At 43.2% G+C, this 20,428-nt stretch overlaps 1 protein-coding gene across 1 annotated transcript; it reads right to left on the bottom strand.

Annotated features, from left to right (window-relative positions):
- Window positions 1-14,794: 14,794 nt before the first annotated feature.
- LOC119442299 (sepiapterin reductase) lies at window positions 14,795-20,199 on the bottom strand. The gene is made up of 3 exons (XM_037707118.2): window positions 19,250-20,199; window positions 17,737-17,883; window positions 14,795-15,581 (listed from the first exon to the last, which is right to left on the bottom strand). Exons 1-3 carry the CDS (start codon window positions 19,803-19,805, stop codon window positions 15,463-15,465), a joined length of 822 nt encoding a protein of 273 aa, XP_037563046.1. The 5' UTR covers window positions 19,806-20,199; the 3' UTR covers window positions 14,795-15,462.
- Between the last annotated feature and the right edge of the window lie 229 nt (window positions 20,200-20,428).

The raw sequence follows: 20,428 nt of genomic DNA, 5'->3' as shown, positions 1-20,428 counted from the left end.
CTATTCTTAGTTTTCTGCGAAATTTTTATATAAGGTGGGAAAATGTCTCTGTAAAAAGGGATAAATCTTCGTTTTGCGATACTAAGCAAGTATTTCTTGAAAAAAAAAATCGTATTTCGCTAAAGGTGGAAAAGAGCGTTTTAGCGACTTGCAGATTATACAAATTCGAAAGCCTATCACTCTCAATTAGCACATTGTACCCCGCCAATTTTTTTTCAGTATGTCTGCACCACTAGTTGCTATTGACCCAAGGGAAGTTACATTTATGTCGCCTACAGTATGTTTTTGAAAAATTGCCAAACTTTGGTTTTTGAGCAACTGCCTCTGACTGACCCCGAAATTATGTAATTTTTTTGCGTAATTTGGCTGAAGCGATGGAACTGAAAAATATTTTGATGAATCTTCAAAAGGTTTCTCGCAAACTGAAAGAATAATTATGCAACTACACTACGTATTTATTTTGTTATACTATAAATTCAAGAATTGAAAAAAAATGGCGAGAATTGGAATATTTTAATACGTTTTAATAAAAATAATCATCGCCGATTTTTATCAAAATTTCATAGAATGCGCACCCAGGATGGTAAATCTATTACTGCAAAAACATGTTGCATATTTTATCTTAAGTAAGAAAAGTGAGCTTATTTTAGGACCCATGTATGGTAATCCTAACGGTGTGTCTCGTTCTAATAACAAAATATAAATCACACTCATATTGAATCCTGGAGCGCTATAACGTAAAATGATTCCAAACTGTTTTGATTCCAATTTCTGCAATCAGCCTCAACGGTTGGTCAAAACATTTTCGGGCCACTCCCAACTTCGCCTGTCTGTCACGCGACGTCACGAAAACCGTAATGGCTCCCCATCTGATATAACGTGTACACACTGATTATGCATGATTAAACCCCACAAAAGAAAAATATTTATTCCTGATTCGACGCCTTTTCATCATTATCCCTCTGCTATTGGTCCAATGTTTTCTGGCTACGCCCACTTCGCCTGTGTGTCACGCGACCTCACAAAACCGCAAGAACTCACCACGTCAAAATGACGTGTACGCGAAAAAAAATGCATTAATATGCCGAACAAAACTGAAAATTTTCCTTAATAGCCACAGACTGCCCCGTTCCGAAAGGAATAGAAGATGGCTGCCCGCCGATCGCTCAGGCACTCGCTACTCACACCTACCGGTGAGCATGTATTTATTTGCGCATGATAAACCTTTTTGCATGGCAGTAGAACGTTATCGAGCCCTTTCGGCATGCATACGACATCGCTATGCCAACTCTTCCTTGCTGAGGATCCGTTTTAGCGGCATTCTTATCCTTCCGTTGTATGCCGCCGCGATTTTCAACCAGCCACCGCAAGCTAAGTAAGGCGAAGTGGACCAATCGGAGAAGCCGGCACCACCCTCTTCATGCCGTTATCTATTTTCACTGTGCTGGCTTGGCCCCATCGAAACTCTCTCCACTAGACCGTGCTCCTTGCCTCTTGTCAGCCAATTAGATAAGAAAAACCGCTAAGTGTAGACAATGTTATTGGTTTTGAAAGCGAACAAAGGTGGCCTCCTATAAACGAGGAGAGTGTTTGATTGGGTTGTTCAGACAACGCTGCGGGTCACTGCCCGATGCTTGCGTCGGTGGTTACGTAAATTTGACGTCAGGAGTTTGGAATCAAAACAGTTTGGAATCATTTTACGTTATAGCTCCCCTGAACTCATTCTTTTTGTTGTAGTAAAGAGAGGTGACTCAGATTGTGCCTCCTTTGCCTCTCTTTATCCATGAAGTAAGTTGAGCTTGAGTTTGCAGGGCTCCTGCATCGGTATTCGATCGTACTACGGTGCACTGAGGTAGCAAGCACGGTAGAGCGCGTACGTACAGCAAGCGTTTTAAGACTAGTCGGAGGAAACTATTTCTGGCATAGATCGCTGATTACAACTGCTATCAGAAATGCTCCCTGTGCACATTAACGATGCACCAACCCAGTGGGAAAGCGCAATGACGCGACTGCAGTGGATGAGTCAGCTGAGTATATTCAGATGAGGAATGTCGCAAAACGGGTCCCGAATATCTTTTTCACTCTCACTTATTTTATTTTTTTTATTAGGCATAGAAAGTCTTAGACATCGTGGAAATGCGACTACTTTTCCAACAAACATTTTTTTTTTCTCCACCACAAGAAATCTTAACTGAGACAAGGTGTAAACATCTCGTTATCGAGTGGCAAAACGTTGCAAACTTCAAAAGCACGTGGTATAGAGAACACAGTCTTCTGCTTCTCATCGTTAACCCTTTTCCTCCACTTCTATACCAGCCCCTGGAAAGTAAAGCTAGTTTAGGTGATGATGATGATGATGATGATGATGATGATGATTTATTGGCATCCCCTTTGAAACGGGGTGGCGACAAATAGTCACCTAGCCTGCTTGATTTAATCAGGTATACTACACATGTTCTTTATCTCGCATTTTTGTATACCTTTTTCAAAAATTTAGCTTGTACCGCTGCCTATGATTTTAAGAGATCAGGTCGTATCCATCTTTTCCCTGCTTTTTTTCCACCAGTACTCTAATCGTCTCTTGCTGATCTCTACGGCTGATCTGTTTATGTTTCCTTCCACTTTAAACCCAAGCGCTTCTGGGAGTTGCACGTTACCTACGGTTCTCGCTGGGTGGATCCCGTCGCATTCCATTAGGATGTGCTGAGTGGTCTCTGGATCTTTACTGCAGCATACACATGTCTCATCTAGTTCCGAATATTTGTTCCGATATGTTTTCGTCCTTAGGCAACCGGCTCGAGCCTCAAATAGCAAGGCACTGCCCTTTGTGTTATCGTACAGATTTTCCCTTCTAATTTCCTTCTTCTCATTCTTGTAAATCTCCATTGTCCTTTTCGTTTCCATTCTTTGCATCCAATTCACGGTCTCTATTTCTCTCACTTTCTTTCTGATGACCCCTGGTTGTCTATTTACAGTTTCGATTATCCTGTACTTGGTTGCCAACTTCCTTGACCTCTTCCTCCATTCTGTGTCCACGCTTTTCATGTAGAGATACTTGTGCACTTTAGCCGCCCATTTATTTTCATCCATGTTCCTGAGCCTTTCTTCAAAACTAATTTTGCTTTGTGCTTCTCTGACTTCAAAAGAGGCCCAACCCATGTCTCCATGCACTGCCTCATTTGTCGTATTACCGTGTGCTCCCAAAGCCAACCGGCCTACTGATCTTTGGTTAACTTCTAAACCCGCCAATATATCCGATTTTAAGCATATAATGGCATTTGCGAATGTTAGTGCTGGCACCATTACTCCTTTCCAGATTCCACGCACCACCTCATACTTATTGTGGCCCCACAGTGCTCTGTGTTTCATTAATGCTGCATTCCGCTTCCCCTTTATTTTCAGATTATCTTGGTGGTTGCTTGAGTAATTCTTTCCTTCGTTTATGTGTACGCCGAGGTACTTATATTGCTTCACTATGGGTATTACTTGCTGTTGAATTGACACCACGAAGTTACTCGTGTGTTCATTAAAGATCATAATCCCTGATTTCTCTGTGCTAAACTTAAGGCCTAGATTTGTCGCTGCGTTCCCACAAATATTCGCAAGTATCTGTAAATCTTTTTTATTGTCCGCTAGTAGCACAATGTCGTCTGCGTACATCAATCCAGGGACCTTCTGTTGCACCATTTGTCCATTACGCATGTAGGATAAATCAAAACCTAATTCGCTGTTTTCCAGTCGTCTTTCTATGCCCTTGACGTAAAGCGTGAACAACAATGGTGACAGAGGGCATCCTTGCTTCAATCCTTGGTGAATTCCCACCATTTCATTTCCTTTTCGGCCTTCCCATGCCACTTGTACTTGGTTGTCTCGATATATCTCCCTCAGCAGCTCCACGAAATCGTCATCTATGCCTTCGTATTGAAGAATATCCCACAACAATTCCCTGTCTACGTTGTCATAAGCTCCTTTAATATCTAGAAATGCTAGCCATAAAGGTCTTTTCTGAGCTACTGAAATCTCTATGCACTGAGTTAGTACAAACATATTGTCTTCTAAGCGTCTGCCTGGCCTGAACCCATTCTGTAGTTCCCCCAATACACCGTTTTCCTCCACCCACTTCGACAGTTCTAATTTTATGGCTTGCATTGCCATTCTATATATCACCGACGTTACTGTAACTGGCCTGTACGAGCTCGTCTTATCCTTATCTCCTTTGCCTTTGTAGATGAGATTCATCTTGCTTTCACGCCATCCAACGGGAATATTCTTTGTTCTAATCACTTGCTCTATGGCATTAGTCAGCAGTGCCTTGCTTTTTGGACCGAGGTTTTTGATTAGCTGTATTGGGATTTCATCGGGTCCTGCTGCCGTGTTGTTGGGGACATTTTCTGCTGCCTTTTTCCAATAGAAGCTTTCTATGCTGAATTTTGATCTCTCAAGCCTCTCGGTTTCAAGGAACATGCGCGCTCCTAGCGGTTGCCGGACATCCTAAGTTATTTTTCTTATTTCTCTTTTTGTGAATTTTAAATCGGGCGAAGCGCGGGAAGGTAGTCGCCCCCCCCCCCCCCCCCCCCCCTCGAAAAAAAAATTTTTTTTTTTTCGTGCTGGCATGCACCGCCGACCAAAACAACCACCGGCGCCGGGAATCATTCTGGATTTTGTCTACAATGTTTTTTTCGCGCTCGAAAAGACATTTTGGCACGAACATTGCCAACTCGGGCTGGATTTCGTGGCAACGCCCAAGCACCTGGAGTCACATAACCCAAGAAGCCCGCACCATCCGAGCACAAACTTTCAAGGGCTTTTCGAAAGCGAGCGGGCGCGTTGCGGCAACTCGCAGCGGCCGCGAAATCTACGGTGCGCATGGATTTCAATTCCGAAACTTCATGGGTATAAAGTTCTCATAAACTTTTGACTCAAAAGGGTGCGCTGACATTTCCAAAGACGTGCTTTAGATTTTCAATTCTGGTACGTATAGGTTTAATGTTCTTATAAACTTGGGCCAACATGCGCGCACTGGAGCCCTCGTGTCCAAGCCGTTCCTGAAATGGAAGCGCGCGCTCGCAATCTTCCACACACACGAAAATACTAAATATCACCGTGACTGTCAGCTGGCAGCTGATAATTTTCTCCAAACATTTTCAGGAAGCGCGCCCTATGTGATCGATCAGCTCGACCAGGGCAGGCAAAGTAAAATAAGAGAAAACGGAAGAAAGTTAACGGCCTATTATTGAGGCAGTTCTTTTTTGCGGGCGACAAGGTGTGGCTCTCCGTGGCCATAGGGACAGTGGTCCTATGGATTTAAACAAAGCCCCCGCTGAAAATACTGGTATTTTCAGAGCGCTTCTTCGCATGCGAGCTGATTGTGGCGATACATATCTGAAGAACCATTTGGAAAGTTGTCCCAGTAATGCCTCGTATTTAAGCCGAGATGTACAAAACCAAATTATAGAAATTTGTGGTGAAATTATCAAAGAAAGCCTAGATGCAAAAGTAAACGCTGCAGGCTGCTTCTCCATATTTGCTGACGAAACGACGGATATTGCTGGAATCGAATAGCTTACTGTTTGTGCAAGGTACCTAAACAAGGACGCCAACGACACCAAAGGAGTGCTTTGAGTAGCACATGTATAGATGTTCTCTCTCATTGCGACGGAAGCTTCTATGTAAATGTGTACGAACTGCTGCAGATTCTAGTCACCCTTCCAGTGACCACTGCGAGCGCAGAGAGAATATTTTTTAACATGAAATTACTAAAAAACTACTTGCACTCTACAATGTCTGAGGAACGCATGGTTAGGCTGGCGCTTCTATACGCCCACAGAGACGTCGGCTCAACCTGTCCGAAGTCATTGACCGCTTCGCTGAACTTCCCCGCCGAGTGAAGTAATTGTCCTTTAGATAGCGAAGCAGCAAGAAAAATGCAAGTAAATATCTTTGTTCCTTCAGGTTCATAAACTCGTAATTATGAAAACGTATGACTGGTCATTAGCTTTTAAAAAATGCTGAAATTTTCGCCGTTTATTCTAACAGTTAGCATCATGATCAAAATTACGAGGACATCAAAAACCAATTTTGACCGACCTTGCTGATTGAAAGCCCGGCCCACGTGGTGTTTCCCAACAAACACACTCGGATATTGGGTAGTTCAACTTGCCGCATCATCTGTGGCTTTCGTTTGGCCTTTTCTTTCCTTTATAGCTACCTGCTTTTACTTCTTTTTTGAACCGAAGCAATACCCTCCTTTAATTTTGGGTGCAGAATATTTGTTGCCGCTCTGCAGGCAGTTAAATTACACATAGATTTCTGCATTATTCCTCTATTATTCTACCCATATGATGCTGTCGCGACCGCAGCATTGCCCAAATACATATCACGATTTCTGCGATCGTAGTTTTGTTCTTGCCTGGATCGTCTGTCTTACTATGCGTAAAGTTTACTATCTGTGACTGCGCAACATGGTTATTTCTCTTGCTTGACGCATTATATACAGTGAAGTTTGCTTAAATACGTAGATTTATTGGAGACATATATACGCATATTTAAATATCTTGTTGCGAGGTTTTTGGCATATATACCAGCAGTGAACTTTGTTTCCAGCGGCACTTTTTGCCCTTTATCAAGTTTTATCTTCGCATTTGTATATGCCATTCTATCTTCGCATTTATAATGTATATTTTGCAGGACTCCTGCTTTTTATATGTACTCACTGTTGCAACTAACATTTCAGTGTAATTACAATAGACGACCGGCAACAGCTGCTCCTGCGCAATCTATTGCAACGAAGGACAGCGTTATTGAGGGTTTTTTTTTCCCTGGCCGTTGCACGTGTACAAAAATGTAAACAAGGTCCTTGAATGACAAAGATTCGATCATCAAAATAATTGTCCTCAACTTGTTCTTTTCATGGCCTTTACGTTTTTCATATCAGCATGCATGCACTCTTTGATCGTTTCGAACTGATATAGTTCTAAATTTCGTGTGATATGTTCTTTACTTATTAAATAGACAAAAAAACGCGGAAGCATTGATATCAGTTATTTCTGCCACAATTTTTGGGACATACGAATATATTTTTAATGAAAAAATACATACTTTACTTGACAGTGCGCAGCATTTAATAATTCGTTTGGAGCATCTAATATACAGTGGCATTGGCAATGACAATGCAGTTAATATTCATGTATTTCATTCCTCGAACAATTCGATAAGGAGGAGGCCGCGCTGCAAAATGAGACCCCCGCCCCCCTCGAACAAAATTTCTGGCTACGCCACTGCCAAGCATTCGACGAAGATGGCTAAATCGGGGCATCACATGTGTTGAGCGGCTCTGTGGTGTTCGAACATCGGGAATTCCATTTCTGCGAAGTTTTTAAGGTTTCCTAATGACCACGGGTAAGCGCAAGTATTTCACTCTATTTTCCGAGCAGGTATTCATTTTGCATGAGTAAACCAGTTCTGTGCAAGCCTGAGTGGGCTGACATAAGAGCAGTGTCGCTCGACTCATTCGTCATGACGGCAGCCTATCTGTTGCCGGTGCAATACTTGTAATTAAGGGCATGAGTGCGTGTTTTTGGGCTAGACATTTTGTTCACTCTTCGTCGACATGCACAGCCAAGGTTAAAAAAACAATGAAAGAAAGAAAGACGCAGCCGTGGGTTAATAATTTTCGCATTGGTTTGGATCTTCTGGAATCTATTTTCACTCATGATGTATACAAATTTCCGTTGTGAATGAAAATTGCTTCTGTAGATTGTCAATTTCGCACTGCGTTGAGATCAGTCTTTTTCCAGTACCGAATGTGTGAATAAAAACAAAAGTGTTCAACTTTTACTTGTGTTGAGTTTTGGCTGGCCAAGAAATCGGCTAGCTTTAGTTGATACACTTTACAACACACGAACAAAATTAACGATTGATGGCGCCAAGAAGTTATTTTCTATATGCTACCCCCCACTCTAACTGTGGATTAGTTGACGTGTAGCCCTAAACGTAACCGCAAGTTAGGATTTTTAAAGCGACTACTTTCACGAAATGACGAAATGTAATATATTAATCGTGAATATTGGTAGTTAACACCGGTTCGCTATATAAATATTCTTCATTATAATTGCTTGGCACTGGTGTGTACGAGCAATGCTCCAGTGGTTTAGAAATTGAATAGCAGCTTGCGAGGTAAACCTGGTAGGAAGAAAACGCTTCCTAATACACGGCACACTTCAGCGGGTTCTGCTCCGCGATTTCGCCAATGTCGCCGCACGGCCAGTGGACCTGGAAGAGAGCACGAACACAGTCCGCTTGCGTGCCAAGTGGGAAAGGAGGGCTTTCACGGCAACCCTCCTCCACCCGGCTGCGCGCCCTCTCCCTTCTGACCCCATCAGTGACGTCACGGAGGCATTGTTTTGTTTGTGAATTATTTCCAGTAGGATATCCGGCAGCCGCCAGTGGTTGAAGCGGTGCTGCCGCCGTATATCGGCATGGGACCGAGCGTCCCATGGGAGGTATAGGGAGTTTCCGGGCCCTGTCTATACCACCTCTCACATGGAATTAAGGCAGACTGAATTTAATTATTCTTCGCCCGACAATAACCCGGAGGCTCATATGGACGTTTTCAGGCGCCTTGGAATAAGGGTCTAACTTTTTAAAAAATTTAAAAAATTTTGATCCGTTGTTTGTTAAGTGCTACACAATTTACAAAATAATTTGTTCACCAATTTCTTGCTTTTACTTACAAACATGTCCTCAAAACAGGGTCAAAACAAGTGCAGAATTGATCAAAACCGGTTCGAAATAAACTAACACGATTCAGAATAACTTAAAAGACAGGAATAATCAAGCATTAAGCGCCATTAATTAGCGGAAAATCGTTAAATCGGTTCCGAAATGCCAAACTGGTACCAGCGCAGCACAAGAGTGGGCGCCACCACCAGAATTTCCAGAATGACACCCAGTTTTGGATAATATCGCCATCAACTCCGCAGTAAAATTAAATGCACGTTGTTGTCCACGTACTTTTTTTTACCAAAATGCTGTTTATAATACATTGAAGCACAACAGTAACTGGAATGTTTCATGGTTATTTCGATGGTTCCCGCCACTTTGGGAAATAATATCTCGAAACTGCTGCAGATGATCACTTTGCTGGAGACACTACCATGTTAGACAATCGTTGGACGTGCCGCGTTCCAAGACCAACGTGAAGAGTATATTTTTCTCCGGTCGACATGAATACAACCGGAAAAGCAAGTGTGCATGCGTTTCGGGCCTAATAGTTGATTCTTTTTATGCAAGCATTGAAGCTGACGGATTTCAGAATAATTAGATAATGAGTTATACGCTAATTAATTTTTTTACTGAAACTCGCACAAAACAGCACATTGCTTCGTCTTCTTTCTTGGAATGTAATAGTGAGCGTCTTGAAATGATGCCATGCGCATTTGACGCATTTGCAGACAGTGCATCATAATTCGTGTCTGAAGGGGATGAATTTATTCACAAGACATTTACAGAAGTGTCATGAAACATAGGTCTCTCAATGATCTAGTAGGGAGTGAAATGTCCGCCGTTTTCTAGCACCTTATTGATGCGTGTGGGCATCGACTCGTACAAAGATTCAGTAATCTCCGGTCGACCGCGCAGGCTTTCCCATTCTTGTGCGATCTCTTGCCACAGCGTATCGGCCGTGCGGCCGCGGTTGGCTCGTGTGGACAGCCGTTTCTTCAACATGCCCCAGACATTTTCTATGGGATTCAAGTCGGCGCCACATGGAGGCCACTCAAGCTGGCAAACAGCATGTTCTTCTAGCAATGACTGGACGATACGTGCTTTATGGATCGGGCTGCGGTCGTGTTGAAAAAAATAGCAGCCGTCGCTGAAGGAACCGTCCAGCGCATACGGAACGAGGTGTCTAGTGATGACGTCGCAGTACCGTGACGCAGTGAAGGGCCCTTCCAGACGCACAAGGGGACCAAGGCCATCTTTGCTGATTGCTCCCCACACGCTCACGGAACACCGTCCACTGGATAGAACACTCTGTGTGTAATTAGGCAGATATCTGCAAGAAATAGCATACAATTGGGTTCCAGCGGCGCGTCTAAAAATGTTGCGATTCCTCTTGCGTATGAACTATATAATGATGTTATAGAGTTGCAATAGAAAACGTGCAAACATCATTAGATAGTACTGAAAGACCCACTGGCAGCTTTTAATTAGCTTCAGAGTAAGTAGTACTATGAAACAATCGTTAATGTTTTCAACATAATACCACTACAGAAAAATCTCGTAATGTCCAAAAGCTCATTTTACGTGAAACATGTTGTGATGCAGAATTAGCTTCGTGAATTAACTGCCAATACACTGTAAACACACCTGCAGTTTAGTGGACGCCAAACCCGCTTCTGTTGGTCCCAGCGCATGGAAAAAGTTGACTCGTCGCTAAAGATGACATCGCCCCATTTCTCTGTTGTCCAATCTTTCATTGCTGTAGCGAACATGAGTCGTTCTTGTAGCTGGCTGTCTGAGAGGCAGGGCTTCTGTGCTGCTACGAAAGACTGCAGGCCAAGCTCACTCAGCCTTCTTCTTACAGTCTCAGACGATACCGTGAGCGAGAGCGCTTCTCGGATATCCTCTGCACTTTGAAAAGGATCAGCCACGATGGCGGCCGTAATCAGGCGGTCCTCTTCCTCAGTCGTGGCCCTTGGACGCTTACTGCGCTCCATATCTGTGAATCTGTCATCGTCGCGGAAAGCTTGAATAATCCTATTCACGGCAGTCCGGCTCCTGTTGGTTCGGCGGCAGATTTCGCCAGGTTTTAGCTTGTGTTTTTTCTAAAACGGTGAATTAGTTTCTGTACGTGCAGGCTCCTGTTGAAAGCTTCCTCACGTCACAGTAGAGTAAGAAAGTCCTCGTTCGGGATTGACCATGGATTTGGGCAAACGGAAAAAGCCAGAGTTGTTATTACTTTGTGAAGAGCTGGGAATTGAGGTCGGGAAAAGTCAGAGAAAGCCGCAGCTTATTGAGGCGATTGAGAAGTGCGGGGCACTCGCCGTAAAATTAATGCACTGTTGTTCCACGTACTTTTTTTTTACCAAAATGCTGTTTTATATACATTGAAGCACAACAGTAACTGGAATGTTCATGTATTTCGATCGTCTGACACTTTGGGAAATAATATCTCGAAACTGGTTACATCCTGGAAATTCATTTCAAGTGGATGCGTCTTGCAAACTTACCGGCTACAATTCGTAAATTGCCATATGTGTCGTAAAATAACTGAGAAGTTCATTAGTCAATTTTTGTTAATTAGTTGAATATGTGTTTCGATTTCTCGTGCTACTAATGTCTGCCTCTCCGAATAACCCAGCTCAACGATAAGGATTATGCTACGTTCCACAGGCGATTTTTAAAAATCCCGTAAAGCTTAATTTTGAACACCGGTATATTTGGCATACATACAAGGAAGCAATTTGTCACTTCAATTTAGCGCTATTTTTTTACGTTTGCTTGATACTTTTTTTTTTGTAATGTATATATAGACATTACGAATGGAAAGATAGGGCAACCATATATGTCCGGCTAACGGAGATGTGTACCTTTCAGGACAGGAAAATGACAGACCAAATGAAAATAAGTGCATGCATGTGTTATTATTGCGATAGCAATTATATGGACACTCCAAAGTAGATTTCTGCCGTCAGCGTCGCCGTCGCCGTGAGGTTCCGTATGACGTCAATGGAGATGAAATCGTCGCCGCGCGCAGAACGCTGTATGTGCGAGTGAAAGGACGCGAGGGACGCGCGCTTTCACGGGGAGGGTACCCACGGCGGAGAACAATTCAATTCAATTCATTTTTATTGATAAGTAAATTAGTACATAAACTAGTATACAGGAAGGGGTCCCAAAGTAAAAACTGCAGGCGGGACCGGAACAAACGCGCGTTCTGCGCCGTGCTCCCTTAAGGGCTGCAGAAGTAGGCGTCTCTTTCCTCCTTTACAATCACCATATATGTAGAGCAAACGCGCCTTCTTCCGACGCGCGAAAAGCCGTGGGGGGGGGGGGGGGGGGGGGGGTAAGGAGAGGGAAGGGAAATACGCACCAAGTGCGTATTTATGTAAAAAAGTTGTAGCAGTTTCACCTGAAAGGCGAAGCATCAATTGCGATAGCAAATTTGAAGAGAGCTATGCGGAGTAATGATAGCAGCTTTATCAGCTGTATAAACTTGGACATACAGCAGCACCGGCAACACGCAGAACTGTTGTCGACGCCGTCGGCGTTTTGCCCGCGTTCGCTCAAAATGCGTGCGGCGTTGGTGACTGTTGACAGCTTCACTGGTGTTCCATCTCCAACCCAGTGGAAGGGCTGACAGTTTCTGCTTTTTCGGACAAGCCAATTGGCCCCTATCTGTTTATTCATCGCGAAAATCGGCGTCAGCACGTAAGATGGGGTTGATATATATGTGCCGAACAAGCGCTTTCAAGAAAAGCTATTGGGCCTGGCTGGGCCAAAATATTATGGGGCTATAGTCTTCCCTGTTTTTTTTTTTTTTTTTCCTTTCTTGGGGGGGGGGGGGGGGGGGGCATGCCAATCGGCGCTTATCTGTTTATTTATCGCGCAAAGCGACATCAGCATGTTCATGGGGAGCGATGTATGGGTCGAACCAGCTCATCAGAGCATTGTTTCGCCTTGCTGGGCCAACATTTGTATGGGCTATAGGCTTACCTTTTTTTTTTTTTCTTTTCCTCGGGCAAGCTAATCGTCGCCTACCTGCTTATTCATCGCGAAAATCAGCGTCAGTATGTGCATGGGGAGTGATGTATTGGCTGAACCAGCTCATTAGCGAGAAGTTTCACCTTGCTGGACTAACATTTCAATGGACCAGATGGAAAGAAAACTAGTCTTGACAATGCCAAGGATTAAATCGCATTAAATCCTAAAGCGCGCTATCACCATCATCCTGGAGGTCAACGGAGCGGCCATTGCCGCAGACATAGCCAAAGCTAATTTAGGAACGTTGGATACAGCCGATGCTGTCGGTCCTCAATTCCTGTCCTGCTGATGTTTCACTGTACTGCCGCTGTGCGGTCTTTTTTTTGTGGCACTTGTCCTGCAGTTCTGTATTATTGCGATAGCAATTATATGGACACTTCAACCGGATTTCTGCCGTCGCCGTCGTCGTGAGGTTCCGTATAGATAAAATCTTCGCCGCGCGCCGTATGCCCGAGCGGAAGCGTGCGGGGACGCGCGCTATCACGGAGAGCGAACGCACTCAATCTCCCACGCGCAAGCAAGGTAGCGGGAAGCCAGCGCCGGAGAAAGCGGGGGGGGGGGGGGGGGGGGGGCGCTTCTTCTATGCCAACAAGCGGGAAGCCAGCGCCGGAGGGAGCGAGGGGGGGGAGGGGGGGGGCGCACTTCTACTCTGCCAACAACCGCGCTCGTCACTCGTCGCTCGCGCGCACCGTCTCTTATCTCCACACGGCTCAGACCTTTATGCGCTGTGCATTCGCCGCTCAGTTTCCGTTGAAGCGATAGACCGCGCGTACCTTCGCCCGCTGCGGCGTATCTGCTTGCTGCCAGCGTTTTGACAGTCGTTGTATGCAGTCATTCAGTGTGATCTATTCATGTTTGTTTGTGCGCGCTCACACCACGCTTGTTCATTCAGTTAGTAATAGTCGGGCCACATTTTCCAACGCACGCTACACATGCAATGCTGCCCGGATCGGCAGTGCAGCGCTCCAGGTGTGTCCCTTCGCACACGCAGCCCACGGGAAGCCTTTCTCATCAACACTACCGTTTCACACGCGCCTTCTCGTGGTCATCGAGTCTATCTTCATGTCGGTCTACTTACGCCGCAGCACACCTGCTTACTTAATCAGCTCATGTTTACTACAATTCATATTGCTACCAAAGCCGCTCACCTTACTTCGTATGACATTGCTGTGTTGCTATCGCATTCATTGCTTCGCCCTTAGGGCGAAACTGTGACATTTTTCCTCACACTAGCCAGTGCAGTGTGGTACGGAGCTCGCTCAAGGATGCGGTTGGATCAAAAGGAGCCTTGGGAATGTCCAGTCGCACATTGCTTAAGATACCTAGTTCTTGACGGTGCCACTTTCGAAATACTATACCACGCACGTGTTCTGCCGCTGGCGCATAATTTGCTTATTAGTGGGAACCTTCCTTGCAATCCTGCACGATCGGAAGAGCAGATTTTGCGGTTGTAATTTAAACAGCTTGCACATGATCCAAGGCACAGTTATGTTGCAGATATTTGGCATGGTAAGAGTTTAGGGACCTCTGGACCGCTTTGCTGTGATTTCGGTTTAGTCGAAGAGAGTCCTAGGGCGTCTTACATGGCCACGATATTAATATATCTATATATTTATAAGAAATTTACAGCATATTATAAACCACTTCACGTAGATTCAAAAATGTGTGCTGGATCTGCACAATTTTTTTTTCTTGCTTGCTTGAAGTGTGCCAAATGCACAAACTCCTGTTGCAAGTCAAAATGACAGAAGCTGCGAAATATGGAGAGGGAAAGCCACTCTTTTAAAAATTAGACTAGTTTGGTAGTTTTTATCTCGAGTGCACATGAAGCCGGCTCCGCTATATTGTCTATTTCTGTTAAAATTAAGGCCATATGGTTTATAGATGTACGTTCAACATTGCACCAAGAGCGATTGTCAGTGCACCAAATGACCTTTTTTGTCTGCGCCTAGATCTGTGCTAGAAGGTCAAATGGCTGTTCCACACCGAACTGTAAATTGGTACAATTTATTGGCACAGCAACACAAGAATGTATTGGCACAATTTATTGGCACAGTAATTCAATTATGTATTGGCAGTTTTTATTGGCACGATCAACAAGCACACTGGAAGTAAATGCGAAGCATACTGCGCTGCCAGTACAACCATGAATAAGCTGGGAAAATGTAGCCACAGCAATTTGAAAGCCGCTAAGTAGCATTACGAAAGGTGGCCTAAAGTTGCTAAATACATATTGTACTAAGTAGCAAGATTAAATCAAGCAAGACTACAGCAGAAAAATCAGTACCCTTAAGTATTCTCTCCACATAAAAATAGAACAGTGTGACCTTGGTTCATGCACAAAGTGCATGCCCTTGAAGACTTTAAACAAAAGCAACAACAACAAAGTTACACCTGCTTGTGACACACTGCTTGTGACACACTGCTTATCATCACTGCATTGTAATGTTAAGAATAATAATAAGGGATGGCAAATTAAGCAAGATAATGCTACTTCATGTTTCCTGAAAAGGACAAAAGCTGGTTTTGCTTTTTGATTGGGCCCACATCTTTGCATACGCTTCTAATGCTTTGTCTTACATCAACCATCAATATCCTTAATACACTTCTAGTTCAGTTTGAAAAAAAAGTTATAAACTGTAACCTTGGAATAAATGCCAAGAATGGCCATAGAACAAGCACGACGTTCACAACGCACTACGTTCGATCGAAGTAGTCAACATGATCCCCAGACTGAAATTCTTGAGCCCCAAGAATTTGAACCAGACGAAGAGCTGTGGCATCCGGAGTCAGAAGCATACCAGATTCCACCGCACCTGAAAGATCAAAGGCACTCAAAAAAATCCAACTCATGCCATTCATTACTTCATCACCATCTTTTAACAAGTCCACATCAAGACAAATGAATCTTACACGTGTCCTGATAGCTCCAATTACCCCACTTTTATATTGACCAAACCCATCCTATGGCTGTAATTTTCTCATCACTCTCTGTCTAATCATCTATTGCTCTCAACTATGTTTCCTTTCCCTTGGCAGCCATTATACTACTCTTACAGACCACCAATTATGCATTGCAAAATCTTTCCAGCCCCTTTATTCTTAATTTCAACTAGAATATTGCATCTTCATTTGAACATTCTGCCTATCATTTATCATTCCATTGCTTACTGCACCAACTTTAGGTTCTTCTCAAGCATCTTTGTTATCCTCGTAATATTGCCCTGATAGGTCAGTACTATCTGATACCAGACTTAGTGGTGTTGAACCAGTCCTATGTATTCTTTAAAAAAAAATATATCACTAAGTTGTTGTTTGTGACTTGGGAGTGGCTGCCAAACAAAGTACAAAAGTGAGTTGGAGCGCACTTACCGGGCACTCCGAAGTCATTATTGTAACAGCCCTCGGAATGAACATTCGTTCCATACAGCCAAAAACGACACCAAGTGCTTCAAACTATTGCTCGGAGAATAGATTTTGAAAGCTTCAGAACACTTAAAGCACTGCGTTTTCAGTAGTGAACACGAACAAGCATGTTCATGTGCATAGGGGTCTGTGTGTGCATTTGTGCGTCTGTGTGAAACATTCTGCCTTTCTCTCTACTACACATTATGTGTGGGAGAGCAAGTGATGTTTGACTCAGAAAGGCGCCAACGCAGCAGCTCCCCAGAAAGCCCAGAGATGACAAATGAGCACCAGTGGCACATGCTTTGGCTAACAGTTCCCTCCCTCTCATGAGTGAGAGTGTTGCCGGGAGGGCATAAAAGCAGTCCAAATCACTGAAGGAGAACCGTAGCCTTCTTCCAAGCAGATTTTGGAAACTGGAGCAGGCTGCCCTTTCCATAACAATGTAAATAAATGTTCTGTTCTTGCATTCTATGCCACTTTTGTCACTGCCCAGGCCCTCCTTGCTAATCTACCAGATCAAGCTACAGGCTGCTGGGCTAATGCAATAATTAAGACTGAGGAGCCCCATGAAATGCTATATACATTCCCACAAATGCTCATATTCAAGCTACAGCATGTTCTACAAGGAATGTTGAAGGCCAATAAATGTTAAGATACAGGAATCGCCACTGAAAGATGTATAGGATGCAAGCATCAGAACTATTTTATGTGTGAATTGACATGCCACACATACAGGCAGCGAAAACAAAAAATAGTATATTGTTAAACATTAAGTGCACTCTTCATTCATACAAGCATACTGTTACTCAGGGTGCTAGCTGTGAGAACCTCTAGCATTCAGCCATGTGTTCTGTCAGCTACTTCATGTATAAAGGATATTATCTGGAAATGTTAACAGCTTTAGGCATCTGCTCTACTTCTCATTCACAAAAAGAAAATTTAGGGAATTGTGCTGAAAACCATTAGCAGCATCCTTCATCTAACATACAATTTTGCTATGCAACCAAGAAGGCAATATCAATAATATAACTGTCAAATGGTGTCGAGAAACTAGGCTGTACTTGTGGCATAACACAGAAATAAACAGTATTGGCGGCAAATATGTCGGCATATAAGGCTGAAACACAAGTGCAGAGCAGACTACTAACATGCCATGCATAGCACTTAATATGCATTGAGAGGGCATATAAGACACACACTAAATCAGTACAGAATTCAATTCAAGTAGCATTTGATGTCTAGAAAGGAGGACAATTACAACAAACTATTATTAGGGCAGAGACAACAATGTTAGCTCCTACGTGTGCTCTGTGTTGAAAGGAATAAGTTGGCTAATCCTGTCAAAGTCAAACAAATGAAACACCTGTAGACAAAGCACCAGAAACAAAATAAGCTCAACTCTTTCGTACTATACAAGAATTAGCGCAGATTTTGCAATAGGCATAAATTTCAAACAAAATGAAGCTGCCTTCATAACATGGAAAACTGACGCTTGCTGATATCTTTCAGTGCACATGTGTGCAAGCATATGTGTTTGTATGTGGATGCATTTTTTAATGTTACCTTTTGCCACAGCAGCAATCTCATTTACTCCATGGTGCAATGCTTGCTGCATGGCTGTGTCTACAGGGCCAGGTGAGTAGTTGAGAACTGTCACCGTTGGATTTTCTGCTGCGATAATTTTCATGTACATTTGTCTAGCAGCTTTCCCTGGAAGAATTTATACAAGAAAAAATGTTATAAAAGACACACAGAAGTTTTGCACCTGCTTGCTTAAATGCACTTGGGCAAGGACTAGGGCTAGGTGCATTATCAAAGCAAAATTATATATTCAGTGTCTTCGAACAGTCATGATCACTAATATTGGTTGCAAGACCACTTTAGGCGTTAACCTCCTGAACACACATATAACGAATTATTGTGTATAACGAACAGCAGTAAAATCCTCTTGAAAATTTTTGTATAAAATTGGTATTTTATATATTGAATTATTGATATATCGAACTTTTTTTGTGATTTCCTTCAGATTTGATATATCCAAGTTTGACTGTATTATGCTTTAAAATGGCTGGCCTCATTATGTAATTAGCTACAAGCTACAATAATTTATGTGTGTAGCAAATAAGGTGAAATAGATTAAAAGTATTGCTTCGGTGGAAAAAAGATGCCAATGTCGGACACTTTACTCCTGTGACAGCACAGTTTCTTTACAATTATTCATTCTTCATTCACATACTGAATTGCTTCACTCTTCGAACTTTGAGAATAGCAACTGCTATGTTGCTGCCTGTAGCAGTCAATAATCCTAAACTCATCACTAATGTAACACCTAAAGAAAGAACCGTTTTTGTACACAGGAAATTACACCATTGAAAAATGTTACAACAGAGGTAAGAGCAGTCTGAAAATAGGATAAGTTATGGGGAACGGACTTGACAGTTTTCTACACCATGCAGCCTAAAGTGAATAAAAGTGTACCATAAATCATGATAGAAAGATTTGGGCAAAGCTGCATGGAATGACCCATCATTGGCTGCCAATTTTTTTGGGTGAACATATGGGATGCACTTATAAACATTATAGCTACATATGTAGCAGCATCAGCTCCCATATGATAATAAGATGGGAAGGAACGTTGCAGCAGCAAAGTGATTTTGGATAAGCTCCTTCGTTGAGTGTTTAACCAGTACAATCTAATTAAGTTACATTAAAGAGAATGCTATACAGTTTAATAATGAATACACAGAATTTATGTAGTTTTTCTGTTTGCTCTGGCACGATTGTAAGACCTTGGACTGGCAAGAAGAGGGTGAATTTGAGCACATAGAGAAAGGCTATTTTAATTTTCATAGCTGAACGGCGTAAATTAAATGTATGGAGAAAAGCAGGATAAACTATCGATATTGCCCACAAACGTGATTTTGATTCACGGTGTGACTAAATTTAACTGACTGCTTCATTAAGACTGCTATAATGAGATGGCCTTAACTAAAAGAATAACACGTTCAGAATTACTTAGTCTTATGCTCACTCTTACTTAATTTTCTATACAATTGGTACAAACACATTTTCTTACCAGTGCAATAAATGCTTGCCCCAGCCATTGGCTTGACAGCGGCAAGAGACGAAATGTTGATAATGGTCCGAGAAAGGGTGGAACTGTTTGGAAACTGTTCAAGAAAGGCCGAAGTCAGTGTCATAACAGAGGTTAAGTTGAGGTGGAAGTAGTCGTCAATTTCCTTCTCGTCAGTGAAGGCGCTTGCATACTTGTGCACATCACCGATCGTGCCTACATTGTGAACCAGAACAACGCCGTCTGCCTCAGATATTTTGGCCCATGTGTCCGTTATCAGCTTTCGGTAATCATCAAAACTGGCCTTGGAATGATCCATAACTTCTGCAATGACTTCAACGCCAGGAGCAACTTGGCCGACAAGGCGCTTGGTTTCATTGAGATTCTCGGCGTTGCGACCGGTGATGACAAACACGGACTTCTCAGCGACTTCTTGGCTGAACGCTTGAGCTATAGCTCTTCCTATTCCAACGCTTGCTCCAGTTATTATCACATAATATTTCCTCTTCCAGAATGCGCCAGTACGGCGGCTCGCTGTGTCACCTGTTGATTCCGCCATCACGTAGAGATACTATGGCCGCAGTGAAGAAATGCTGCGCCGCCCCACTGGTTCGACCCTTCAACCTCTCAACGCGCTTTGTTTCACTGTAAGCGACCGCAAAGTAATCCAATGCCACGCTAATCTCCAACTGACAAGGGCCCTTGAACTTTTGTCGGCTGCCGCAGCACTGGGGCTGGAGGGGTGCCGTTATCATTTGTTACGGTCTTTACAGACCGAACAGAAACTGCGCCTTCATAGGTTGCATTTTTCTTCTCACCAGTGCTGTAAATGAACGTTCGTGTTTTGTTTTATTTTTAATTTAAGCATTCCGTTTTGTTATGAATGAGAGGGGGCTTGAGGAGAAGAAAAACAGGAAGCAAACACATACGCACACAGCGCAAGTGTGTCCCAACCGAAATTCACGTGATCTGACGTATATTTATTGGCGCGGGTGTTTCGAAAACAAGTAATGCGCGGAGGAGCGCGAGCATACCCATGCTACAGTGTTATAGATGGAAACCTTCTAGAACACTATACCCATGCTTTGTGCATGACGCTCTGCCTGCGAAGCGAGCAAAACAACAAAACTGTATGTTGCTGATCTGTTGCACAGAATTAACTAAACAGCATAACAAGGCGTA

This window comes from Dermacentor silvarum, chromosome 2 (genome assembly GCF_013339745.2).
Source record: "Dermacentor silvarum isolate Dsil-2018 chromosome 2, BIME_Dsil_1.4, whole genome shotgun sequence".
NCBI classification, from domain to species: Eukaryota; Metazoa; Arthropoda; class Arachnida; order Ixodida; family Ixodidae; genus Dermacentor; species Dermacentor silvarum.
The sequence above is the reverse complement of the archived record's forward strand: the minus strand, read 5'-3'. Positions and strand labels throughout refer to the sequence as shown.